At 49.5% G+C, this 27,672-nt stretch overlaps 1 protein-coding gene across 5 annotated transcripts in view; it reads left to right on the forward strand.

Annotated features, from left to right (window-relative positions):
- Positions 1–19,172, forward strand: part of LOC127490054 (beta-microseminoprotein) — a 48,318-nt gene extending 29,146 nt beyond the window's left edge. For 3 of the 5 annotated variants that reach the window (XM_089313670.1, XM_089313672.1, XM_070067856.2), the window contains 3 exons: positions 9,069–9,174; positions 11,132–11,237; positions 18,957–19,172. In XM_089313670.1, the coding sequence (XP_089169796.1) occupies positions 9,069–9,174; positions 11,132–11,237; positions 18,957–19,086 (342 nt within the window). In that variant the 3' untranslated portion in view covers positions 19,087–19,172. Of the gene's footprint in view, positions 1–4,731; positions 4,828–8,832; positions 9,175–11,131; positions 11,238–18,956 lie in introns of those variants that run through there. The other 2 variants (XM_089313671.1, XM_070067857.2) reach the window with 2 other exon arrangements.
- Positions 19,173–27,672: the final 8,500 nt, after the last annotated feature.

The raw sequence follows: 27,672 nt of genomic DNA on the forward strand, positions 1-27,672 counted from the left end.
CTTGAATTCAGATGCAGGGGCAGGTGTGTGAGGGAGGAAGCATCTGCCCTAAGAGAAGCACAGGCCTGGGTACAAATCCTGCCTTTGTCTCGCCGCCTGGAAACCCTGAATAGATTCCTCCCTCCTCAGCTACCCCATGCCTGCCGTGGTCCCCCTTCCCATTGCTGCACCTGGGTGACATGGATCCAGCATGGATGGTGTGGCTCAGTCACTGATGTGATCCTTTGAGGGGACCAGGAGATGCAGCAGACACTGGATGGGTGAGGTTTGCTGCCAGCGTTACACACAAAATACTGGTTTATGGTGAACTTTTACATAAGGAGGAGTACACTGTAAAAGAAGGCTGACGTGTCAGTATGGTAAACACTAAACCAGGAACATAGGTGTTGATTTTATTATCAAGTATTATGTACTGTGCATAATTGTATGCAGTTTAGTTTTCTTTTTATTTTAAAGATTTTATTTATTCACTTGAGAGGCAGAGTTACAGACTCTTCCATCCGCTGGATCACTCTAAATGGCTGGAGTGGCTGGAGCTGGGCCAATACAAAGCCAGGAGCCAGGAGCCTCCTCCAGGTCTCCCACGTGGGTGCAGGGGCCCAACACTCGGGCCATCTTCTACTGCTTTCCCAGGCCACAGCAGAGAGCCAGATTGGAAGAAGAGCAGCCGGGACTTGAACCAGTGCCCATGTGAGATGCCGGCAGTACTCCATTATAGCCTTGTGGGACTGCTGTCTTTGTGTGGTCCATCGCTGCCTGGGACATTGTGGTAACTGTATATGTCGCGACTCATCCATGGGTCCAGAGCTTTCTGGAATAAAGTCCAGAAGAAAACAGACAGGTTCTTGTCCTAAAAGAGCTGATATTGTAGACAAGGGAAGGCAGACAAGGGAGCTGTGCCTCCAGTGAGTCCAGGGTTAGTGTCGAGAGAGAGAGAGAAAGAGAGAGAGAGAGAAAAGCAAAGAGGACAGGAAGCAAGGACTGTGAGAGCAGGTGCATGGTGAGAGGTTGTTCAGGTCGTTCAAGGCAGGATGTATTGAGAAGATGGCATTGCAGTAGCAGCTTGGGGGAGCACAGGAGTGATGCCTGCCGAGGCTTGGGGAAAGGTCTGTTCATGCAGAGGAAATGACTCCGGGGCAACTCGGCTCTCTGGGGACAGCAAAATGGCCTAGAGCAGCTAGGATGGAGCACAGTGGAGAGAGCAAGTGCAGAACCGTGGGCATCGTGCTAGGGGCTGTCTTGCAAAGAGCACAGGCATGTAAAAGAGGGTACATCCAGGATCTGGTGGAAGAGCAGGCCTGTCTGAGTATCCGGCCACTCCAACTCCTGACTCCAGCTTCCTCCTAACAGAAGAATGGGTAATGAATACCAACAAACAGGCAACTTGCGAAAGTTGGTTAATAAGTGCTCAAAACTGTCTGAACCTTGCCAACCACCAAAGAAAAGTTACTAGAACAAAATAGTGTCCACCTATCAGAATGACAGGTGATGGGCTGGTCGAGGGCAGATGTCAGGAGCCAGGAACTCAATCCAGATCTCCCCGATAGGTGGCAGGAACCCAGTGACTTGAGCCATCCCTGCTGCCTCCCAGGGTTGCTGCCGGCAGGAGGCTGGAATCAGGAACTGGAGCTGGGAATCGGACCCAGGCACTCCAACGTGGGATGTGGGCTTCTTAACCTGCATCTTAACTATGAAGCCAAACGCCCATCCCCAGGAGCTTTTCTGAATGGGAAGAGCAGACTGTACAACAGTGCATGTGAGACCCCGCGTTTGGAGAGACAGCTCTCGACTTCCACTTCTCCTGAATGCAAACACACCCAGAACACTCTCGAGGGAAATTCTCCACAATGCTAACAGTAGCTCTCTTGGAACAGTCCGACCATGATATTTTTTCTTTGCCTCTTTGCATGTTCCTTTTTTTTTTCTACAATGAAGGTGGATTGGTTGGGGTGGGTGCTAAGTTTCTTAAACATCAGCCAATACATGCAAACATGTATGATACATGAATATACTCATGGGAAAAAATAAGGCCTGGTCTATTTGTAAAGATGACAGTGGAGATGGGATAAAAGCTGCACATCAGTCAGGCAGAGCTGGCCGCCATACACTGGGCGGTGGCCCTCATTCCATCTTCCTGCCCCCCACCCTGCATGGGCACCTGCACACCCCTGCTCCAACATCTGTCTCCCCTCACAAGTGCCTGCCTGGGCTGCTCTGGGGCAGCTGGCCACTGCCTTCCTGCTAGTGCCTGCTGAGAGGCAGATGGGCTCCTTGTAGCAAGGCTATGGGGCTGATACCTTGGAGACCTCTCTCCTGCTTGAGAACCTCTGCACTAACCCAGAAGGCAGCCTATCCCACACAGCTGTGCTTCACTGGGCAAGGTGCCAATTACCGGAGGGACACCAGCAGGGAGAACTTGATGGTCACAGGGTTGCACACAACAGAACCTGCTGGAATTTTATTAAAGAATGCCAGGGAGCTCACAGGCTCTGAGAAAGGCAGGAGACCCTGGTTTGGTTGCCAGAAGGCCGGGTAGATCACTGAAACCCCACTGCCACATGGCTCTGGCAGTACAACCCTGCTACCATGTCCGTCATTGGACTCCCACAAACGAACTGAGTGCCAGAAACCCCCGTTTGAGGAGCCAGTGCTCCACTCACATTTAGCTTTGATCCTATCTCAACTTCCATCTTTACAGAGGCAACCAGCTCCCCTCCCCTTTCCTCCCCTCCCCACCTCTCCCTTCTCTCTCTCCCTTCTCTCTCTCTCTCTCTCTCTCTCTCAGAGGCAGCCAACTCTGCAGCTCTGCATGAGAGCAGGGAGTGAACATACCCTGCATTGGGTGCTGAGCTTGGATTTGGGGGCAGTTGAGGCTGGCACTGGGGCAGATCCCCTGGCCAGCTCTACAGACCTCTGTGGAGCCACTGGTTGAGTCTGAGCTCTCATCTGTGGACAGAGGGGAACCAGTGATTGGATCTCAGACACTAGGGAGCTCCAGGGGTGGGGGTGGGGGATCACATGGTATCATGGCCTCCACTGTGTCCACCCAAAATCCATGGATTGAAAAGTAGCCCTCAGGACCTCAGAATATGATTGCATTGGACATATGGCTGCCTCTAAGCAGGTGATTAAGGAGCGATGAGATAGTCAGGGTGGGCCCTAATTGGATAGGACCAGGGTTGCTATAGGAAGAGGGAATGGGTACCATGGGAAGAGACAGCAAGAGGGCGAGCCTCTGCAGACCAAGAACAGACCCGCATCTGCCTCACTGCCTGACTCTGGATTGATTCCCAGTCCCCAAAACCATGAGCAAATAAATGACTGTGGTGCAAGCCGCCTAGTCCATTCTATTCTGTCCCGGCAGCCTGAGCAATACATAGCTAATACACCAGGTGGTTCTGCCCGTCGCCACTCCTGAAAGGCCATCGTGAGGGTGAGCAGGGATTCTTCAAAGGAGATCATTCTTGAGCAGCGCGAAAGAAGGCTGGGATGACACAGCAGGGAGCCAAGACTGAAGACTCTGGGCCAGCATTGTGGCTCAGCATCAAAGCTGCTGCCTGTGATGCCAGCATCACATAGGGGCACTGGTTCAAATCCCAGCTTCTCCACTCCTGATCCAGCTCCCTGCTAATGCACCTGGAAAGGGCTGGGCCCCTTCCACCCACATGGGAGGGACAGATGGAGTTCTAGGCCCCTGGCTTTGACCTGGCTCAGTCCTGATTGTGTGGTCATTTAGGGGAGTGAACCAGCACATGGAAAATCTCTTTCTCCTCTCTGTAACTCTGCTTTTAAAATAAATTAAAAATAATAAATTTTTTTTAAAAAAAAAAAGAAGACTCAGCAAGAGCTTTAGAAAGTTCAAATGGACTAGGCTGGTGCCACGGCTCAATAGGCTAATCCTCCACCTGTGGCACCAGCACCTCGGGTTCTAGTCCCGGTCGGGGCGCCAGAATCTGTCCCGGTTGCTCCTCTTTCAGTCAAGCTCTCTGCTGTGGCCAGGGAGCGCAGTGGAGGATGGCCCAAGTGCTTGGGCTGTGCACCTGGCTCCTGGCTCTGGATCAGCATGGTGCGCTGGCCACAGCACACCGGCTGCAGGGGCCATTGAGGGGTGAACCAACAGAAAAGGAAGACCTTTGTCTCTCTCTCTTACTGTCCACTCTGCCTGTACAAAAATTAAAAAAAAAAAAACTTTAGAAACTTGAACTTTAGAAAGGTCAAGGCCAAGTGGACAGAGCCACATGGCTTGTCAAGGGGAAGCTGTGCTCCCGGCCCTGGAACACTGCTGCTCTCTCCTGCCACACTCTAAAGGCAGTGCCAACTGGACCATAGCTGCAGGCCTGGTGGGCCAGGGTGGGGGATGGCGTTGATTCCTTGGGCTGTTCTTACTCCTTCACAAAACCCAGCTTCATGACCTGGCTCTCGGGGCTGGCATTTCTGGACTTCCATTTCTTTGTGCATAAAATCAAGTAAGAAGGTGTCACATGCCCAGCACAGAGTGACGGCTCTGTGAAGGGCAGTGCTCTTCTCCCCCACCCTTTCAGGTCAAGGGGAAATGCAGTTGGGGTGGGGACAAAGGTAAACACTTATTTGGGGTGGAGGCTTGCTTTATGAATCATCGTAACTCAGCTGAACGCAGCCCTCTGCAAACACTTGAGGTGTTCTTGGCGTGTTACTTTCTTGAATGATGTTGCGTGGTGCTGGTGGCGGGGCGGCAGGTGTGTGTGTGTGTGTGTGTGTGTGTGTGTATAATTGTCCCTTCCTATATAAAAGTGTGGCCTGACTTGTCCTGGATGCACCTGTCTGTAAGGAACCCTGCTCACCACAATGGTAGGTAACTGAGTGGGTACATAGAGACCAGAAAGGAGGGGGGAAGTGTCTTCCTTATTTCACTTCTACTTGTACTGGAGCTCACGGGGTGCATTTAATGGTGAGTGGATCTAGTTAGGAATCTTCCGCATGTGACTTGCAGTTCAACGTGTAGAGTAGAAAAAGGGTCTGGGGACTCTGGGAAATCCTAACGAGTTCCCTAAGATCTGAGTTGCTCTAGAAACTCTGGGGTTCAGTGAGGTCTCTGGTGTCTCTGATTCTTGGGGCCTATTTGAGTGGCTGGTGAGATGGAATGCAATGCCGGACCAATCATTGCACCATTTTATAGATAAACTGAGCCTGGGGACTGGAAGAGACTACAAGCCTATAGGGAGCTGAGTGCAAAGCCAGGGGTTGCTCTCTGCAGCAGGATCGCCTGGGAAACCTTGAAAAATACTGACAGGAGCTCCCAGACACTCAGATGTAATTGGTCTGCAGTGAGAACAGGGTTTTTGTTTTTTAACATTTATTTACTTATTTTAAAGGTCAAGGTCTACAGAGAGAGGGAGAGGGAGAGAGAGAGAGAATCTTTCATCTGCTGTTTCACTCCCCAAAGGGACTGGGCCAGGCTGAAGCCAGAAGTCTGGAACTTCATCCGGCTCTCCCATTGAGTGGCAGGTGCCCAACTACTTGAAGGGCCACCCTCTGCTGCTTTCCCAAGCACATTAGCAGGGAGATGGATTGGAAGTGGAGCAGCCAGGACTCAAACCATGACCCTATGTGATGCCAATATTGCAGGTGGAGGCTTAACCCCCTGCCCCACAACACCAGCTCCTATCTTATTAATTTGAAAGGCAGAGTGACAGAGAGAAGTGGAGAGACAGAAAGAGCTCTTCCATCCATTGGCTCACTCTCCAAATATCTGCAGCAGGCAAGGCTGGGCCAGGGAAAGCCAGGAGCCTGGAGCTTCATCTAGGTCTACCTATGTGGGTGGCAGGAACCCAGGCACATTAGCAGGGAGGTGGATCAAAAGTGGAGCAGCTGGGATTCAAACCAGCACTCTGATAGAGGATGTCCCAAATAACACCTTAACTTACTGCACCACAGTGCCAGCCCCCAGATCCCTTAGTCTGTGAACTCATGAATGCTCCACCCACATGACCTAATCACCTCTGGGGGGGGGGGGGTCCTACCTGTTAGTGCCTTCCCATCTGGGTTGAATTGTTACAGGAGTTTGGGTGACGGCATTCAAAGCATAGCATGCATGCAAGACAAACTAACTTTTGGGTGGGGCCGGGGAGCGGGCTGTTTCTGAGACACTGTCACCTGGGTAATGCACCCTCTTAGTAAGGTGATCTCCTATGGGTCACTGTCATTCAGTCTCGTGCATCTCCAGCACCCCCAGGAGTCACATCCTGCAAAGTCTTCATCTCCCTGAGTGCCCCAGGTCCTGCCACCACCAGCCCCGCCCACTTGCCAGGTGCTTTTCTGAATCATCCCTGGTTCTTAACCAGCTCTGTTCTTGGGCGAGTAGTGTTTTTCCATTTCCCACTGCTATGGGGAGGAGTCTTTTCTGAAGATCAAGTCTGGGAAGTGAAGAAGTGAAGATTGGCATTGTAAACGGTGTTAAGGAGTTTGATGCACGCTCTCAAATTGCATGCCCTAACCATTGTTCCAGCCGACTGGCCCTTGTGCCTCTCACATCTCACCCATGTGTCTGTTTCCCTCCGGGTGTTATAAATTAAATGGTTATTCTCGCCATACCATTATGGTTCTATTTTATACACATTTTACATTTGTTTTGTTTTCAGTAAGTTGAACTTTTTTCGTGCTTGCTCATCATGTTTCATTGTGTCTATGCATGGGTGTGAAATGCCTTTTAAAAAAAAAAAAGATGTATGTATTTATTTGAGATGTGGAGTTACAGTGAGAGAGAGAGAGACAGAGAGAGAGGTATTCCATCCACCGGTTCACCACAAATGGCTGCAACTGCTGGAACTGGGCAGATCTGAAGCCAGGAGCCAGGAACTTCTTCCAGGTCTCTCACATGGGTGCAGGGGCCCAAAGATTTGGGCCATCCTCCACTCTTTCCCAGGCCACAGCAGAGAGCTGGATCATAAGAGGAGCAGCTGGGACTCAGACTGGTGCCCATATGCGATGCTGGCACTGCAGGCGAAGCTTAGCCCACTACGCCACAGTGCTGGCCCCAAAATGCCATTTTTATACTAAAATGTTTTTCTTTTTCTATGAGATGACAGTCTTCCTGTAATGATACTATTTTCCAAATCTGATATCTTTTTAATTTTATTTATATTTTTGCAATTTTTTACATACTCAAATCTATTTTTTTCATACTGCATAAGATAAATATTTGCCAATGTTTTCTGTGGTTATTTTATTATCTTGTAAACATTTGAGCCTTGAATCCTTTTCAAGCTTCTTACATTGTGGGAACTAAAGTAAGAAACTTATTTCTTCCCCACACAGTGCCTCACTTGTTCTAAAACCATTTAATGAATCATTACTCTCCTCAAAGACCATGCTTATTTTGTAACAAACTTTCATACAGATTTATGAGTACTTTCTGGGTTCTCTATTTGGTTATGTATATTTGCACTTCTATTCTTTTTAATTTATTTTATTTTTTATTTTTATTATTTTTTAAGATTTATTTATTTATTTGAAAGGCAGAGTTACAGAGAGGCAGATGGGGAGAGAGAGAGAGAGAGAGAGAGAGAGAGAGGTCTTCCATCTGCTTGTTCACTTCCCAGATGGCTGCAACAGCTGGAGCTAGGCCAATCTGAAGCCAGGAGCTTCTTCCAGGTCTCCCACGTGGGTGCAGGGGCCCAAGTTGGGCTCAAGGACTTGGGCCATCTTCTACTGCTTTCTCAGGCCGTAGCAGAGAGCTGGATTGGAAGTGGGGCAGCTGGCACTCAAATTGGCCTCCATATGGGATGCCAGCACTGCAGGCGGTGGCTTTACCTGCTATGCCACAGAGCCAGCCACAGGCTAACAACTTTTAAGTGTCACAGGTTTTAAGGATTCTGCAGAAACAAAAAAAAAAAAAAAAAAAACCTGTAGTTTAGAATGCACAGAAGTTTGTGCATTTTAGTTAATGTACTTTGTAACCTAAGTTATTGCAGGATAATTCTGTCATGTATCCTGTTTGTATTTGTTGGTGTAGTTCTCATGACAGACTACACACATTTTTGTCAATCTGTACTTTTTTCAAATATTGAAAACCTTATTTTTTAATTCTTTGCATTTTTCAATTACAGAAAAGCACTTCAAGTTTTTTTATGTGTGAACATTACATATAAAGCCTTTAAAACACATAACTTTAGTGCCAAAAGAGAAAGTACAAGGTGGGAGTTGTGGCACAAGAGGATTCAACTGTGGATTACCAGGCCAGTGTCCCGTGTCCAGTGCTGGCTCGGGTCCAGGCTGCTCTGCTTCTGACCCAGCTTCCTGCTAACGCTCCTGGGAAGGCAGTGGAAGGTGTCTCAGGTACTTGGGCTCCTGCCACCTATATGGGAGACCCAGGTGGAGTTCCTGGCTCCTGGCTTCAGCCTGGCCCAGCCCCTGCTGTTGGGGCCGTGTGAGGAGTGAACCAGCAGATGGAAGGTCTCTCCCTCTCTCTCTCTCTCTCTCTCTCTCTGTCACTCTGCCTTTCAAATAAATATTCTTAAGTACTCTCACCCCATCTTTGTTTTTAGAAGATTCCTGGGGATTATCATTTTAAAGTTAGTTTGTGCAGTTTATCTAGGAACGATGACAAGCGTAACCTGATCCTTCTCCTTGTCCTTGATTTCAGCCTAGATCCCTTGGTCTGTTCATATGGTCGGCAGCGATGCCTTTGTCATCTAGAAAATGAAAAAAATCATCTGATCCTCATGCTCACAGCTTTGCTTGCACCTGTCTTTCCTCTGGGACCCCCAGCTGACCCAGCTAGCCCAAGAAAGCCCCAGCCAGAGTCTCTTCCCCTTTATCTCTTCCTGAAACTCCTCCACCCCTTCACTCTTGCAGATTCTTGCTAAAAACGACCCTACCCAGAAAGGCTTCCCCGACCGCTCTGTGATAAGTAGCACATGGGCATCATAGCTCCAGGACCTTGAACTCACAACTCAGTCTTTCTTTGGCTCATGCTCTGGACTTGCACAGGTCTTGCTCCATGAGGGTGGCAGCTCCATCTTTGCACACCTGCCAGGACCCAACCCTCTGGGTTCATTCATGCTCCGTCCTCACTCCTCTTCATGTTACAGAACACTCTGCTGGGCAGCCTTGTGGTCTTCGCCAGCCTCTTGGTGTTGTGCAACATGCAGTGCTATGTCGAACTCTATGACAAGAACCCGGAGGATCCCCCTGATGGTGAGTCCCCATTCTCCAGCGTTGATTATGTCACTGCAGCCTGGGAGATGTGACCTGTGCACTGGTGCTGAACACCTTTGAATCTGCATAAGAAAGAGGGTCAGGGCAAATATAGAGATGGTGTCAAAAGGATTCCAACTTAACCCTAGCTGGGTGAGAGTTGACTTTGTTCTTCTTTTGAAACTTACCAGCGCTCAAGTCCCATCCAATCTAAAACCAGGTAGGCAAATGAGAATCACTGGGGTATGAGCTGCACATTAAAAGCTCCTTGATGGGGTGAGCATTTGGCTTAATAGTTACACTGTGGCTTGGGACCCCGTATCCCATACTAAAGTGCCTGGGTTCAAGTCCCAGCTCTGCTACCAATTCTAGCTTCCTGCTGTTGTGCGTCCTGGGAGGCAGCAGATGACGGCTCAATTCATTGGGTCCTTGCAGCTCATGTGGGAGACCTGGATGGAGTTCTGGGCTCCCAGCTTTGGCCCTGGGCCACACCAAGGTTGCTGTGGGCATTTAGGGAGTGAATCAGCAGATGGGAGCACCATATGTTGCTCAAAAATAAAATAGAATAAAAGCTCCTTATTTGACTATGAAGTGGGGCACAGCCCTGGGTCAGTGGCTCTGCAGGCAGATGTGGGAGTCTGCATGTCTCATGCCACCCCAGGTGATGTTGCAACTGGTCCTTCCGGGACACTGGGACCACATGGATGCAAAGCAGAGGATTGTACCCTTGGTTAAACATTTGAATTCTTGGGGAGTTTCTTTTTTTTTTTTAAGATTTATTTATTTTATTTGAAAGAGTTACACAGAGAGGAAAGGCAGAGAGAGAGAGAGAGAGAGAGAATCTTCCATCTGCTGGTTCACTTCCCCAATGGCTAAACTGGCTGGAGTTGGGCTGATCCAAAGTCAGGAGCCAGGAGCTTCTTCCAGGTCTCCCACGTGGGTGCAGGGGCCCAGGGACTTGGGTCATCTTCCACTGCTTTCCCTGGCCACAGCAGAGAGCTGGATTGGAAGGGGAGCAGCTGGGACTCAGACTGGTGCCCATATGGGATACCGGCGCTTCAGGCCAGGACATTAACCCGCTGCACCACAGCGCCAGCCCCGGGGAGTTTCTTAAACATGTGGTGGCCTGGGCTTCACACCCAGAGACTCTGATTTCCTTGCTCTGGGGTGGGTCCCAGATGTAAATTTTTTTATTTCAAATTTTCCATTATCTATTTTGTTTATTTGATAGGAAATGGAACAGGGAGAGAAAGAGACGGAAACAATGAGCTTCCAAACCCTGACTGGTCCACTCCTGAGATAGCCCAAATGCCCACCTCCAAGTGTTCAATTAAAAAAAAATTATCTTATGTATTTTAAAGGCAGAGTTACAGAAAGAGAGGAAGGGACAGAGAGAAAGTATGAGAGTGGGGAGAGAGAGACGTTCCATCCACTGAGTTTCCCCATGTTGAGTGCCAGGGGCCCAACTAACTGAGCCATCTTCCACTGCTTCCCCAAGCACATTAGGAGGGCACTGGGTAGGAAGTAGAGCAGCTGGGACTCAAAGTGGCACCCATGTGGGATGCCGGCCTCTCACAGGTCCCTGTAGGTGGCTTTGAAGTGCCCCGTATGTGTCACATGTTCACCCAGGGTTAGGGACCGCCGATGAAAAACACAGGGAGGTGCTGTGCTGAGGTATTTCTGCAGAGAGAAGCCAGCAGGAGAGAACTTGGTCCCACAGAGCCCCATGCTTGTCCTAGCTGTCTGATTAAAGAGGAGGGCTTTATATCTCCAAATGTCTGTCCGGAAATAAAACCTGCAGGGATTCAAGCTTTGTGACAAAATGTCACCAACGGCAGGTTCTGCACGGCAGCACCTTTCCCGGACACCATGGTCACATGGCAGGGGGCTGGCCTTCCTGTCCTCATGTGCCCTGCTCCCGCCAATGCTCCCGATGATGTCGCTTGTGTTGTCTTAGAATGCAGGGACCTTGATGGAGTCACACACAAGCTGAACGTGGAGTGGAAGACTGAGAACTGTTGCACATGTAGTTGTGATGAGACTGGAATTCATTGCTGCAACACGTGAGTCACACGGGTAGTGGCGGAGAGAGGAACAGCACTGCTCCTTCTTTGAAAACCCTGTATTTTGGGGGCATCCTTGTTTGTTTTAAATAGGCTTTTTTATAGGCATTTTTAAAGAGCCTCTTGGATTCCCAGCAAAATTGAGCAGAGCTAGAGCGATTTCTCATACACCTCTGCCCCCATACATGCACTGTCTCCCTGTTAGCAGTGTCTTCCACCAGCGGTGCATTGGTTACTGACCTCACATGGACTCATCCTTGTCACCCAATGGCCACAGTTCACATTCACTCTTGATGTGGTGGTGGGGGTTGAGGGATGGAAGTCATTTTTAGTCCTATTTCTTTTATTCTTTATGTAATTAATTGCACACACACACACACAGAGAGAGAGACAGAGAGAGAGACAGAAAGAGAGATCGAGATCTCCCACGTGTCAGTTCACTCCCTAAATGCCTTCCTGCCAAGACTGGGTCAGGGAGCCAGGAACTGAATCCAGATCTGCCAGACTCCCATGTGGGTGGCAGGGACCCAAGGACTTGAGCTCTCACTTGCTGTTTCCCGGAGTGTGTATTAGCAAGAAGCTGGAATCTTGAACTGGGACCCCAACCCAGGGACTCCAACATGGAATGCAGGCAATCCCAGGGGTATCTTAACCACTAGGCTGAATGCCCACTCCTCTCTTCCTTCTTTGGCTTGTGGTGGAATACGTAGCACATTAAACGTACCGTTTCAGCCATTTGTAAGTATACACTTCAGTGGCGTTAAATAAATTCATGTGGCTGCCACCCCCCTGCCATGCCCTTCATCCTGAAGAACTGGGATTCTGCACCCAGTCAACACTGCCCTCGCAGGGGCTGGTGCTGTGCTGCAGCGGGTTAACACCCTGACCTGAAGCGCTGGCATCCCATATAGGCACAAGTTCTAATTTGGGCTGCTCCTCTTGCAATCCAGCTCTCTGCTATGGCCTGGGAGAGCAGTAGAAGATGGCCCAAGTCCTAGGGGCCCTGCACCCATGTGGGAGACCTGGAGGAGGATCCTGGCTCCTGGCTTCAGATTGGCGCAACTCCAGTGGTTGTGGCCGGCCATCTGGGGAGTGAACCAGTGGATGGAAGATCTCTCTCTCTCTCTCTCTCTCTCTGTATCTACCTCTCTGTAACTCTGTCTTTCAAATAAATAAAATAAATCTTAAATTAAAAAAAAAAACACTGCCCTTGGGGCTTGGCAAACACCATCTGTCTCTATGAATTTGACTGTTCCAGGCTCCAAATGTAAGTGGAATCATGCACGTGTTTGTTTGTCCTCCTGAGACTGGCTTCTTCACAGAGTGTGGTGTCCTCCGAATTCACCCATGTTGTGGCCGGTATCAGAATTTCCTTCCTATTTGAAGGTGGACTAACACTTCATTCTGCACATTTTGCTTAGCCATTCGTCTGCTGGTGTACACTTGGCTGCTTCAGTTTTATTTCCTTTATGTTGCTTTTGGAACTTGGTCAACGCCTTCTCTTTAAAAAGTATCTGTTTTATTTATTTGAGAGACAGGTAGGGCGAGCTGCTGCCTGCTGGCTCACTTCCCAGATGTCTGCTACGTCTGGGATTAGGCCAACAGATGCTGGGAGTGGGAACCAATCCATGTTGGTGGCAAGCCTCAACCACTTGAGCCACCGCTGCTGTCTCCCAGGGTGTCCATTCTCGGGAAGCTGGAATTGAGAGCAGAGCTGCCTTCAACCCACTACTCAAATGTGCGATGCGGCCACTCAGCCAGCAGCTTAGCCTCTAAGCCCCCAAATGCCCACCCCAGTTTCCTTATTCTTTGTTTAAAAGATTTATTTATTGGGGCTGACTCTGTGGTGTAGGAGGTTAAGTCTCCACCTGCCATGCTGGCATTCCATATGGGCGCCAGTTCAAGTCCCAGCTATTACACTTCTGTTCCAGCTTCCTGCTAATGGCCAGGGAAAGTAGTGGAGGATGACCCACGTGCTTGGACCCCTGCACGCACATGAGAGACCTGAATGAAGCTCCTGGTTCCTAGCTTTGGATTGGCCCAGCTCCAGCCCTTGCGGCCATTTGGGGAGTGAACCAATGGATGGAAGATCTCTCTGTCTCTCCCTGTAACTCTGCCTCTCAAATAAATAAGTATTTTAAAAAATATTTATTAAAATATAAAATATATAATATAATTTATATTATTATATTTATTTATTTGAGAGGCAGAGTTACAGAGGGGAGGGAAGAGAGAGAGAAAGAGAGAGAATCATCCCTTGGTTCACTCCCCAAATGATTACAATACCAAGGGCTGGGCCAGGCCAAAACCAGGTGTCTGGAACTTCATCTGGGTCTCCCAAGCACTCAGGTCATCTTCTGCTGCTTTCCTAGGCCATTAGCAGAGAGCTGGATGGGAAGAGGAGCAGCCGGAACTTGAACCAGATGCCCATATGCAGGTGTCACTTTTCCCTGCTGCAGCACAGCGCTGGCCACAGTATCATTAGCCTTAAATCTCTGTATCCAGAGGGGTTCTTGGAGACAGGAAAGCCTATGCAGTGGTCGATGTTATTGGAGAAGCTGGCCCAGCCATCAGTGCAGCCTTGGCCTTGGCCACTAGGAGGAGCAGGCGGTGCTGGATGTGAGGTGTAAGGAATGAGGGCGCAGCGTGTGTACCTTGTGCTGTCAACCCTATGTTGTGCTGCTGGGAGTTCTACCCACCCACGTCAGCTCAAAGGTCATGCAAATGTGTTCTGCTGGGGTGCTGTGGACACCAAAGTCTAGACTGGGGAGGAGACAACACAAAATACCCACAGGTCTGTCCACACCAGCCACCCTACTCCTAGCCCCCTGCCCCAATCCATCTGCCATCCACATCAGCTCTGGCCTGTGGTGTTTCACAAGCACGTGAGTGGCCTTGACGGGAGCACGTGTGTAAAGCAGCTTTCCCACACTTGCTGGTCACAGAGTCCTCTGGGAGGCCAGGTGAAATGCAGATTCCTGGGCCCTACCCCAGAGCCTCTGATCAGAATCCATAGAGGAGAGACCACGGAACCTGAATTTTTTAAAAAATATTTTTATTTATTTATTTGAGAGGTGGAGCTACAGACAGAGAGAAGGAGAGACAGAAAGAAAGGTTTTCCATCCACTGGTTCACTCCCCAGATGGCCACAATGGCCAGGATTGGGCAGATCTGAAACCAGGAGCCAGGAGCTTCTTCCAGGTCTCCCACATGGGTGCAGGGGTCTAAGCACTTGGACCACCTTCTTTTGCTTTCCCAGGCATATTAGCAGGGAGCTGGATCAGAAGTGGAGCAGCAGGGACTTGAACTGGTGCCCACATGGGATGCTGGCACCACAGGCAGAGGTTTAGGCTACTGTGCTGCAGCACCAGCCCAGGAACCTGCATTTTAACCAGGGCTTCCAAGAATCTGATGACAACTCCAGGGAGTAGGGGAGTGATCTTCTGACCCAAACCAGAACACTTGAATCTCATTGAAGTTCGCGTGGCTGGCAAGTGCCACTCACATTTGTGAAGCAGGTGCCAATGCTAAGTACCTACTGGAACAAAAGGCATATGGAACCGGGCCTCCAGCTGGCTGCCCGCCCAGAGCAGGCTCCCAGGCATCTACTGGCTGGGGCACTGTGTGTTCCATTTGAATCTTGATGTTGTGGCCCCAGAACCTTGAATTCTCCCTTGTGTCGAGTGTCAGTGGGACCCTGGTGTGCCTGGCTGGGTTAAGGGCTGGTGAACTGTGCCTTACTCCCACCGAGGGCACCTCCGTGGTGGCATCCCCATCCCATCAGTGCTGTATCATCACGTCCCATCCATGGGACCCTCTTCTAAGGTTCCCATGGACCCCGAGTAGAAAGCAGCCAGGGCTGCCCCAGGCAGTGAGGTGGGAGGAGCCTCGATGCAGGAGTCTCAGTGAGCTTACTCAGCTCTGGCTTGTTGCATGCATTTGGGAAGTGAACCAGCAGGTGGAATCGCTCCCTTCCCCCATATCTCTGCCTCTCAAAAGATAAAAATCCATTTGCTCAGCAAACACGTCAGACCTTCTCTGTGTCAGTTCTGAGCGCCCTGAGCCTGGAATGGCAACTAGCACGTGGTTGGGGTGAGGGTACCCTCTCCCTCTCTGCTGCTATGTTGCCTGTCCACAGGAAGTATGCTCACTTCTCTCTACTGCTCAGAATCAACCCCTTCCCTGGAATTGCTCCATTGCTTACCAAGTTCATTTTTCTCATGAACTCCTCTCTCTCCCTCTCCTGACCAGAGCAAAATACAGATTTTGATTAACCTTTCTTTGGGAGAATTTCCTGGATCCTTGCACCTTACTTGAGACACAGGTAGATTTCCAAGTGGCAGTAGCAGTGGAGCCTGGGGCTGGAGGCCCAGGCAGAGGCTGCCCCCATCAGGGGGTGGAAGATCTGGCCTCCCCACCTCCCAGCCCCTGCTCTCTGACCGCAGCGAGGGAGTGAGCTGTGGAGGCAAAGGCCCAAGGTCATCCAGCCCCCAGCGCTGAGACACCCCTAATGTTCCAGTTTTCCCTTCTCATTCTCTCTTTAGCTGTTTCAGCTACAGAATTGGGTCTGATTTAAATGAAAATATGCATCCAGTAATATGCCCTTTGCCACTGCAACTTGTACCTGCACGCAGACAACAGAATTACACAATTTCATTTCCTACTAAAAACTTGTAAAAAAAAAAATCTCACCTAGGGGCCAGCATTGAGATGCAGCAGGTTAAACTGCCACTTGGGACAACCACATTTCATACTGGAGTGTTGTTTCCAGTCCTGGCTGCTCTAGTTCCAGTACACTTGGGAGAGAGCAGATAACAGAGCAAGTGCTTGGGGTCCTGACTCCCATGCGAGAGACCCAAATGGAGTTCCAGGCCCCTGGCTTTGGCCTGGCCCAGATCTGGCTGTGGGGGCATCTGGGGCAGTGAATCGGCAGATGGAACATCTCTCTCTCTGTGTTGCTCTGCCTTTCAAGTAGATGAAAACCAACAGACTTTAAAAAAAAAAAAAAAAAAAAAAAAAAAAAAAAAAAAAAACTAAGAATATCTCTTGAACAACAACCACTTTTCTTTTTAATGTTTTTTTTTTATTGTGGTAAAATCTATATGACCAAACATTTGCCAGTTTCACCACTTCAAAGCATACAGTTCAGGGCCGTGAAGTTCATGCACAGCCAGAGGCACCCATCACCGCCATTTCTAGAACTTTCCAGGGACTCCAAACCAAAACTCCCCGTGTATGCAGTCCTACCTCCCCCTCCTCCTCCCCCAGTCCCTGAGAACAACTAATCTACTGTCTCTGTGGATGTGCCTAGTGTAGATCTTTCTTGGAACTGAATTGCACATTTATCTTTTGCACTCTGCATATTTCGCTCAGCAGCACGTTTGCAGGGTTCATCCGTGTTGCAGCCTCTTTCAGTAACCCCTTCCTTTTGAAGCCTGAAAAATATTCTGTGTTATCGGAATAGCCTATTTTACTTCCGTTCCTGTGCTGTGGGTTGCCTGCACCTCTGGGCTGTAGTGGGTCCTGCTCTACAGTATGGTTGAGTCCCTGCTGTCAGTTCTTTGGGAGCGTGTACCTGGGGTGGAGTGGCTGGGTCTCATAGTGTGTATTTTTTTTAACTCTTTGAGAAACTGCCCATCTGTTTTCCACAGTGGTCACAACATTCACATTCCATCCTGTAAGCAACCATATTTTTTAACTTAAAATATTGTTGGATTCAATTTTATCAGTAAGCATTCTTTTAAAAAAGTTATTTATGTATTTGAAAGGCAGTTACAGAGAGAGAGGGAGAGAGAGAGCAAGAGAGATCTTCCATCTAATGGTTCACTCCCCAAATGGCCACAGCATCCAGGCTGGGCCAGACCAAAACCAGGAGCCAGGAGCTTCTTTCAGCACTCAGGTCATCTTCCACTGCTTTCCCAAGTGCATTAGAAGAAAGCTGGATTGGAAATGGACTTTGAACTGGTGCCCACATGGGATACTGGCATCACAGGTAGCGGTTTAACCCTCTACGCCACAACACTGGTGCCCAAACAACCATTTTTAACATCAAAAGTTTCAGTAATAATTTCCCAAGTTTTCAGTATAACACATAGTAATTATAGCACTATTGGAAAGTACAGGAATAAAATATATTTATAATCTCACTGCTTGAAGGTAACAACGATTAGTATCTTATCCTGATTTCCTTCTAACTCCTTTTTTTGTTTTGTTTTAAATATTTATTTATCTGAAAGTCAGAGTTATAGAGATGGAGAGAGAGGAGGGAGAGGAGAAAGAGAGAGAGAGAGGGGTCAACCATCCACTGGTTCACTCCCCAGATGTCCACAACAGCCAGAGCTGTGCTGATCCGAAGCCAGGAGCCAGGAGCTTCCTCCAGGTCTCTCACGTGGGTGCAGGGGCCCAAGGACTTGGCATCTTCTACTACTTTCCAAGGCCACAGCAGAGAGCTGGATCAGAAGTAGAGCATCCAGGCCTCCTGGCTTCAGATCAGCATGGTGCGCCAGCTGCAGCATACCGGCTGCAGCGGCCATTGCAGGGCGAACCAACAGAAAAGGAAGACCCTTCTGTCTCTCTCTCTCACTGTCCACTCTGCCTGTCAAGAAAAAAAAAAAAGAAGAAGAAGAAGAAGTAGAGCATCCAGGACTCAAACCGGCACCCATATGGGATGCCGGCCCTGCAGGTGGTGGCTTTACCTGCTATGTCACAGCGCCAGCCCCCCAACTCCTTTCTACACTTTTTTTTTTTTTTACATGACAGATACCAAACTCTAGGTTGCAATTGTGTAGTCTGGGTTTTCCACTCAATAGTCTAGCATTAACACTCTCGCACCTCATCAAAACTCTTGCTAGTCATTCCTTAGTCTTCAAACAGATTCAGTGCTGAACCCCAGCGCTGAAGTCAAGTCTCGAGCGTTTGCTTCCACTCGCGTGCAGCATGAGCCAGCAGGAGATTGGTGTGCGAGTGCCCTGACACCACTGGCCCAGAGGGAGCGCCATCCTCAGGTGTCTTGGGAGGAGTCAGGCAGTTGAGATAGAAGAAAGGCCCTGGCTTTGTTGGTGGCCAGTTGAAAGGAAAGTGAGGGTCATCTTTTGTCACAGAGGGTGGTGGGGAGCGGCTGTGTGTATGCACCTTTTGGGCAGAGACAGTTTAAATTTAGGGTTTACGCATGAGCTTCAAGGGACCAATGGGCCCCCAAATTATTTGCCCCACTGAATGTGGGGGTGAATATTCTGAGGGAGATGGTCCCCAGTCTTCAACTCCTTCCTGGGCCCCATGACCCCAGCCTGGAGTGGCTCTCTTTGCTCCTGTGGGTTGAGATGGCTCCTCTTCTAACTTCCTTCCTGCCAAGCTTGGGACAACCTGACCACTTCCTGAACAGGGACACCAGGGACAGCCAGGCTGGAGCCACCTGCCTGGCTCCAGAGCAGCCCAGGCCTGCCTCTGGGGCTATCAGAACTCCTGGCCATCCTGGGCAGGCCAGACAGGCTGTGTGATGGATGGCAGGGATGGTTTGTATGACTCTGCAGAATGGGCAGGTGCAGGTTCCCCGGGGGCCACGCTGTGGGGCTGACAGCAAAGGGTGCCATCCCGTTGATGATGGCAGTTGCAAGGTGGGGGGAGAGGATCTGCTGCAGTGTGGCCCTGGCTGGGCTGGGGTGGGGGTAGCATGGGGGAGTCTTTTCCTGTCTAACAGGGCTTGGTTTTTCTCGATGACAGTGCTGCCATCCCCGGAGGTTTTGATACCACAAAGTGCAAGACGATCTTCCACAAGGACACTTGCAGCTACTCCGTGGTGGAGCTGGAGAACCCGGACAAGGAATGTCCAGTCAGCTCGTGGATCCTGTGAAGAGCTAGCGGGCCCAGGTCCTCCCGCGGGCCCGGACAGCCCGATGTACAGCCCTGCTTATCAGTAAAGCATGTGTGGAGCAATCACTCGGCTGTGTATGCATTGATTGCACATTTTAAAGCATGTGAACTGAAGAGATGAAAAGTGGAATAAAGGTTATGCCCATGTGCCCGTACCCAGCGTCCCCCGTCCCAGCGCTGGGCCACCCCTGTGGTTTCTGCCCGCAGCCTGCTCTCTGCTGGGCAATGAACACAGTCTATGCGTCTTTGCGATGAGATGGATCCTTTCCCTGTTTGGGGGTGTTCGTGTTTATCCTCCCTTCCCCTTCATGGGCGAGGGGCCTCTCTCTCTGCTGTGGCTCCCCACAGGCTGAAGTGGTTGCCTGAGGATAGAACAGGTCAGAGCAAGGCAGCCGGGAGAAGTGTCCAAGTCCTGGTGCAGCATAGGGTTGAAGAGGCCAAGGCTGAGAGGGCGTGGCCTGAGGGAGCCAGGGCCAATGGGTTGTGGCCTGGGGGAGCCTGGGCTGAGGACCTGGCCTGGGGCAGCCAGGGCTGAAGGGGTGTGGCCTAGGAGCAGCTGGGGCTGAGGGGCATGGCCTGGGGAGTGAGGGTGAAGGGCGTGGCCTGGGGCAGCCAGCTCCCCTCCCAGACCACTGAAAACAGTGACTTAAAAATGCACTGTCAACTTCTGTTCAGCTGGGCCAGGCAGTGAAGGGGCACTGGCTGGGTATACGTGACAGGTCACCAACAAGCCACTGGCCATCGGCCTCACAGCATGTGGGCAGCTGATAAAGAGCATTCTCTCCCCTCTGGCCCGGCCCCATCTGTGCAAACGGGCCGCGTGGACACGCTGAGCAGTGCAGCCGGGCCCCTCGGCGTCTTTGTCCACCCTAGATAGTGACTTCGGTTATGTCCAAGCCTCCCTGCAGACTCCGCGCCTGCGTCACGGACATAGCCGTGGGCTTCTGGAACATCCCCCTACTGAGCCCCTCTCCACAGCTCCCCTTCTGTATCCCTGCTGGTGCCTCCGCCACTTTCTACTCGGGCTGCCTTGCCCCTTGTAGGAGCCGCCCTTGAGTGGGACCCATAAGACCCCCTTTTGGGGGCCGTCATTGTGGTGCGCTGGTTCGAGTCCCAGCTGCCCCACTTCCTATCCAGCTCTCTGCTATGTCCTGGGGAAGCAGTAGAAAATGATCCAAGTCCATGGGCCCCTGCACCCACTAGGGAGACCCAGAAGATCCAGGCTCCTGGTTTCAGCCTGGCCCAGCCTTAGCCATTGAGGCCATTTGGGTAGTGAACCCGCAGGTGGTGGACCTCTCTCTCTCTCTCTCTCTCTCTCTCTCTCTTTCTCTGTAACTCTGCCTTTCAAATAAATGAATTAATTGTTTTAAAGCTCCTATTACGATCTTCCACTTGGCTGGGAAAAGTGGAAGCAGTTGTCAGTGAGTGTGGAGCCCCCTCAGGCATCTGGCTACAAACACACTCAGAATCCCAACGTGGTAACGCGACCCTGGGAAGCTGGTGTGAGGAGGCACCACAGGGCAGGCAGGGTGTGCAAGATGGCCCTTAGGGAGCAGCTAAGTGTGCCTTGGGAGTGGTTCCAGGGGGTTGGAATCTGGGTTGACATTAGCTATTTACCCTATGCCCTTATAACAATGGGAAGAGGTTTCACTTGAGTCTTTCCAGGGATCGCTCCTCAGCCTGTGTGTATACCGGCCCGAAATGTCAAACCCTGGACCCCAGTCTCCAAAGGCTGACCCTCTAACAGCCAACCTCAGCACCTTTCCCTAAACAAGCCGCCCATGAAGAGACAAGGAAGAGGCCTGCCTCCTCCCAACATCGGGTGACATGGAGGACCTCAAGGGTCTGGTGGACCAAGCACAACGCCTGTCCCTGACCCCTAGTCCAATGGGCCTGCTGCTGGTGGTGCTGATCTGTGCAGCCCCTGACGTTAAACTCAGGCTGCCGGTGACCAGGCTGGGTTCCAGGATGGGCCCAGTGATTTGGCTTTCTGTCCGGGCACACAGTAACTGGACTGGACCCTGGGACCAGCCCTTCAAGGATGCAGTCAGGCAGCTGGTAGAGCGGACTAAGAGGACCCTTCGACTGATCATCGCTCTGTTATACCCATTGTCGCTGCGGTAGCTGGTGCGGCTGTCGCCATCGTTTCCCTCGTCCAAAGTGTTCAAACAGCTGACTGGTGAACAACGTCACTCAGCTAACGGCCACTCCCCTGTTTACCCAAAACCAAGCCACCAGTCAGATCAAAACAGCGATCCTGGCCTTGGAACAGGGGTTGGATTCACATCAGAAACAGATTGAACTGCTTTGGCAGACCATGCACCCCCAGTGTGACGTTGGCTTCACAGATGGTTCTGTCTCCAGCGTGCCTGTCTTAGACTGGGAAACTTGGTCCCATACCTTGTCAGCCTGTATTGGGGCTCTTGGATGGGCAGTTTTCTCAGGCGCTCTTCAGTTTAACCCAACAAATTCTAAAGCTTGACGCTACTCACATTTCTGCCCTGGTAGTCACCACCTTTATATAGGGCCTGGGTGATAACTGGTGGGGACCCGTGAAGTTTTGCTTACATCCCAACATGTCGATTATTGCAGAAGGGGGCAATAAAAAAGTCTCAAGAAAGTGCAATTTCTTGTTTTTTTTTTTTTTTTCATTTGTAATGTTTTTAATGAAGATTTATTTTATTTTATTCGAAAGGCAGAGCTACAGAGAGGGGGAGAGAGAGATATTCCATCCACTGGTTCACTCCCATATGGCCACAGTGGCCTGATCTGGGCCCAAGCCCAGAGCTGCTACCGGGTCTTGTATGCTGGTGCAGGGGCCCAAGCACTTGGACCATCCTCCGGATGGCTTTCCCAGGCACATTAGCAGGGAGCTGGCTCAGAAGTGGAGCAGCTGGCTGTGCTTTAACTGCTTTGCCACAACACCGGCCCCAATTTACAATTCCTTTTACTGAAGATTTGTACAAACTGCCTAGTGTAGGTTGTTGCATGAAAGAAAACCAAATTGACAGTTAGTATTTCGAGTTTACTAAGTCCTACATTGATTCTGACCAACTTGGCCTTTTACCAGTAAGTTGGATGCCAGGAAAAGAAGTACAGATTGGAGATCTTGGTGGGGGGGGTGGTGCTGGTGGGGAAGGAACATACAACAAAGAGTGTGAGAGCTGGAAGGTGGAGCTACAGATGACCTAGTCCAAGCCTTCATTCCACAGTGCCGATACTGGATCGTGGGCTCCTGCACCTGTCCTAACCACTTGGCACTGGTAAATGGCAATGGTTCTTTTCTCTGAGCCTATCATGGTGCTCAGTGGCCCTTGTTAGAGTTATCCAAGACAGAAGGTTCTGATACTTTGTGAGTTATTGAGGAGTGTGAATGTGGACTGAGGATCTTCAGGGAAGTTACTCCATTAGAACGTTCATTTTAAGATGGAGTGTTGGCAACTGAAAATTTATTAATACAGTACAGGAAGACCACGCCGGTCTTGGGTACAGAACCTGGGACTAGACATTGGGAGCCTTAGTTCAAAGCCCCAATGTTCCCCGTGGCAGCTCTGGCCCTTTAGAACGGTCAGTTAAGCTGTGTGGGCCTTTGTGGCTTCATTTACAAAATGAGGGTGCTGTAATCAACCGATACTCAGGTTTTCAACTTCAAATTATGGTGTGTGTGGGTCACAGGTGGTTAGAGATCTTTGGAAATTTTTTGGTTAAACCCTATGATAATAACTTAGCTTGCTTTGTGGTTAATTGCTCAATTTTGGTTCCATGATGTTTGAACTTCGGAATTGTATTCATGCAAACCATAGTATAAGTATGGTATATGTTGTTTATAGAACTCCTCTTTGAGGAGATATTAGGTTCTGTTTGAGGGTGTGTGTTTTTCTCTCCCTCTTTTTTTTTTTTTTGACAGAGTTCTCTCTCCCTCCTTTTAACAACCACCCCCTGCCCCACACTGAAACAATGATCATGGATCTAGAGGCAGGGAAGTTTTAGAAAGCACTAAACTTTCTAATTTCTTCTAAAAAAAATAAACATTTAAGACAACCCTCACTTGGAGGTGGTAGGAAGTAGTTTGGATTATTATTTTTTAAAGATTTACTTATTTATTTGAAAGTCAGAGTTATGTAGAGAAGGAGAGGCAAAGAGAGGGAGGTCTTCCATCTGCTGGTTCACTCCCCAGTTGACTGCAATGCCTGGAGCTGTGCTGATCTGGAGCCAGGAGCCAGGAGCTTCTTATAGGTCTCCCACATGGGTGCAGAGGCTCAAGGACTTGGGCCATCTTCTACTGCTTTCCCAGGCCACAGCAGAGCACTGGAACAGAAGTGGAGCATCTGGGACTTGAACAGGTACCCACAAGGGATGCTGGCACTGCAGGTAGTAGCTTTACCCACTGTGCCACAGTGCTGGCCCTGAATAGGTTGGATTATAAATGTGAAGATAAGTAGAACTTTGAGTAAGTTTTTTATTAATTTGAGTTTTTTAGATACAATTTGGTCCAATTTTACAGGTAGCAGAACTGGCAAAAGTATGTATGCTTGGGTTATATTAGAGTGTTTTGACTATTGAGTTTTTTATTGTTAAGTGGGAGATTGAAGAAAAAGCTGATATTTATCAAAGCACCACCTCTTCCCCATAAGTGTGTGAGTCTATATTAATATCCTCACTGAACGGATTCGGAAGTTAGGATCAACAGGAGCAAATGGTGGTCCAACATCAGAGCTCTGAGTAAGTAGTGACTAAAGGACGCTAACTCATGGCTTTCTCGTTGCAGACCCCCTGACCTCCTGCTCCCAGTTTCTGTGCTGTGTTTTATACTCCTGAGGGGGAAATTCCAAGCCACCATCGTTGACCCAAACCCTCAGTGTTCAGAGGCTGGGCGAAGTGCTCCTAGATGGGGAGTGGCTCACGTCACCCTCGCTGCAGCCCTCTGTGGCCGCCGCTGTGTCAAAGTCACTGGAGGCCGTTGTTTTTGACCAGTCACCAGCACTAGGCCACAACAGACAAGGCCAAAAATCAACATGTAGTCATCCCTGCTAAAGTTCCATGTTCTCAGGCTGAAAGGAAGTTGCTTGGCCTGCCAAGAAATGAGAGTTAGGGAGCATCCAAATGGACCAGGTTTCTTTGGTACAGTAGTGAAGTTCCCTCTGCTTGAATCCTTAGACCAGAGAGGTAGCCTGAAATAATCTGGTGTTAACTAACCATTGTTTTCTTGCTGGCGTAGCGCTCTTGCCTTTTCTACAAGGAAAGTAACTTGGAAATGATCGGTCTTTTTGTTCTTTTCTGTTTGCTGTCTTCAGCCTTTCCCAGCCCATAAAACCAACCTCTTCTGCTCAGCCCATCAGAGAGCTTCCACTTTATGTGATGAAGTGGTGCCTGAATCTAATTAAGGTCTTCAGATGGTTCTAATTTGGTCCTTTGGCACTACTCTTGTCTCCATTGTTCAGAAGAAGTTGAGATCCAGAGAGGTTAATTGACTGGCTCAGGGAGTCTCGAGCTTGCAGACGTAGACAGAACTCAGGCTTATCAGACTCCAGAGTGGTCTCCTGACCACCAGGCCTGCCATGCTGGCTGTGAGCCTGCCACAAACAGTCACGTGAACCAGTTCCTTGAGAGAGGGACTCAGCTGCAGCTCATTGTCCTGGGAGTTTTTCTGTGTGATGGGGTTCTTGCCTCCAGCTCTGAAGGCTTCCTCCTCATCACAGGACAGGAGGGCCAGCCTCTACACACAGCTCTGGTCTCGGGAGCTGGGCTGTGGAAGTGGAGCCCTCTTTGCTCCGCAAGGAAGGAGGAGGAAGCCAAGAACCGCGGAGACCCAAGCAGATGGGACTGGCCGTGAAGAAACACTGAATGGATTCCAGAGACCCTTATTCTAACAATGTGACTGTTTTGAAGGATAGCACTCATTCCAGCTTAAAAATGTTTGCTAACTCTGTGGAAACAACAGTTGGGTAACTTTAATCTCATCCTACATTCTGTCGATAGCTGATAAGGGAGAAAGCCAGTGTGTGTGCCGTGCTCTACCCTTCCCAGTGTGGAGTGGAGTTCCTGTGATTGAATGGAGAGGGCTTCTTTGGGGACCTGGAAATGCATAGGCACTGTATGCCTGTTTGGCTCCCATACTACAGCTCTGGGGTTCTTTTTTTAAGATTTATTTATTTCCTTGAAGGTCAGCATTACACACACACACAGGTCTTCCACCTGCTGGTTCACTCCCCAGTTGGACACAGTGGCCGGAGCTGTGCCTTTACAAAGCCAGGAGCCTCTTCTGGGTCTCCCACGCACGTGCAGGGAAGGACCTGGGCCACCTTCCACTGCTTTCCCAGGCCATAGCAGAGAGCTGGATCAGAAGTGGAGCAGCTGGGACTAGAACCGGCTCCCATATGGGTTGCCGGCACTGCCAGCGGCAGCTTTCCCACTACACCACAGCTCCGGCCCCATGCGTTGGGTTTCTTGACATTGTGAAGCAGCACTCAGATTTTGTTGGTTAAATGTTGCATCTGTCAGCCTTTGTGGCATTCCACATAGATGCTGAAGACCCAAGAAAGGGAAATCTGTCGTAGATGAAGACGGTTGGCTCACACGTTTGACCCATGCCTAGACATAGCTTGCATGGCTGATGCGAGTGCAGAGGAAGCAGCTTGCCCAAGGAGGTGACCCTCCTGCTGCACCTCGGAGGCTGCCTCTCACCTGTGTTGTGCAGGTGGTGTTCAGACTCCCTGTAGTGTGTGCCCAGTGCACACCCGTGCGACACCTTCTGCTTAAAACAGGCGCTGACAGTGTGAAAAAGGAAGCTGTCGAGTCACCCAGCTGGTGTGGGTGGCCTGGGGTTGGAAAACATTTCCACAGGGCTTCCAGCAGAGCCGAATAGGGAACCCTGTCCTCGATAGACCTTCTGAGCAAACAAGCTGAGGGCACAGAACTCAGGAGGGGAAGTTACAAAGTGTCCTGAGTCTTCATTGTCTTGGTGTCTGTGGGAGCTCCCCAGTTCCTGGTTTTGAATGTTTCGCTGAGGCAATGGTTGGTTTTAGTTCCTTGATCAAATATATGTTGGCTGTAGATGTTTGGATTGATTTCTGGTGTTTCTATTCTGTTCCATGGGTCTACCCATCTGTTTCTATACCAGTACCATGCTGTTTCGATTATAACTGCCCTGTAGTATGTCCTGAAATCTAGTATTGTGATGCCTCCGGCTTTGTTTTTGTTGTACAAGATTGCTTTAGTTATTTTAGGTCTCCTGTGTCTCCATATGAATTTCCAGCATCATTTTTTCCATATTTGAGAAGAATGTCTTTGGTATTTTGATTGGTATCACATTGAATCTATAAATTGCTTTTGGGAGAATGGACATTTTGATGATATTGATTCCATTTTTTGGTATCCTCTTCTATTTCTTTCTTTAACATTTTGTAATTCTCATCAGAGAGATCTTTAACGTCCTTGGTTAAGTTTATGCCAAGGTATTGGATTGTTTTTGTGGCTATTATGAATGGGATTGATCTTAGAAGTTCTTTCTCTGGCCAGCACCGTGGCTCACTAGGCTAATCCTCCACCTGCAGCATTGGCACCCTGGGTTCTAGTCCTGGTTGGGGCACCGGATTCTGTCCCGGCTGCCACTCTTCCAGGCCAGCTCTCTGCTGTAGCCCGGGAGTGCAGTGGAGGATGGCCCAGGTCCTTGGGCACCTGCACCCACATGGGAGACCAGGAGAAAGCACCTGGATCCTGGCTTTCGATCAGTGCAGTGCACTGGCCACAACACGCCAGCTATAGCAGCCACTTGGGGGTGAACCAAGTCACTGTCTAATTCTGCCTGTCAAAAAAAAATTAAAAAAAAAAAAAAAAAAAGAAGTTCTTTCTCAGCCATGGCATTACCTGTGCATACAAAGGCTGTTGATTTTTGTGCATTGATTTTATATCCTGCTACTTTGCCAAACTCTTCTATGAGTTCCAATGGTCTGTTATTAGAGTTCTTTGGATACTCTAAATAAAGAATCATATTATCTGCAAAGAGGGATAGTTTGACTTCGTCCTTCCCAATTTGTATCCCTTTAATTTCTTTTTCTTACCTAATAGCTCTGGCTAGAACTTCCAGAACTACACTGAATAGCAGTGGTGAGAGTGGGCATCCCTGTTTGGTCCCAGATCTCAGTGGAAATGCTTCCAACTTTTCCCCATTCAATAGGATGCTGGCCTTGGGTTTTTCATAAATTGTTTTGGTTGTATTGAGGAATGTTCCTTCTATACCCAATTGGCTTAGAGTTTTCATCATGAAAGGGTGTTGTATTTTATCATGTTTTCTCTGCATCTATTGAGATAATCATATGGTTTTTCTTCTGCAGTTTGTTAATGTGATGTATCACATTGATTGATTTGTGAACACTGAACCATCCCTGCATACCAGGGATAAATCCCACTTGGTCTGGGTGGATGATCTTTCAGATGTGTTGTTGCATTCTATTGGCCAGAATTTTATTGAGGATCTTTGTGTCTATGTTTATCAGGGATATTGGTCTGTAATTTTCTTTCAGTGCTGCATCTTTCTCCAGCTTAGGGATTAAGGTGATGCTGGCTT

The sequence above is a fragment of the Oryctolagus cuniculus genome, chromosome 15, assembly GCF_051225735.1.
Source record: "Oryctolagus cuniculus isolate XC-2025 breed Fujian yellow rabbit chromosome 15, ASM5122573v1, whole genome shotgun sequence".
Lineage (NCBI taxonomy): Eukaryota > Metazoa > Chordata > Mammalia > Lagomorpha > Leporidae > Oryctolagus > Oryctolagus cuniculus.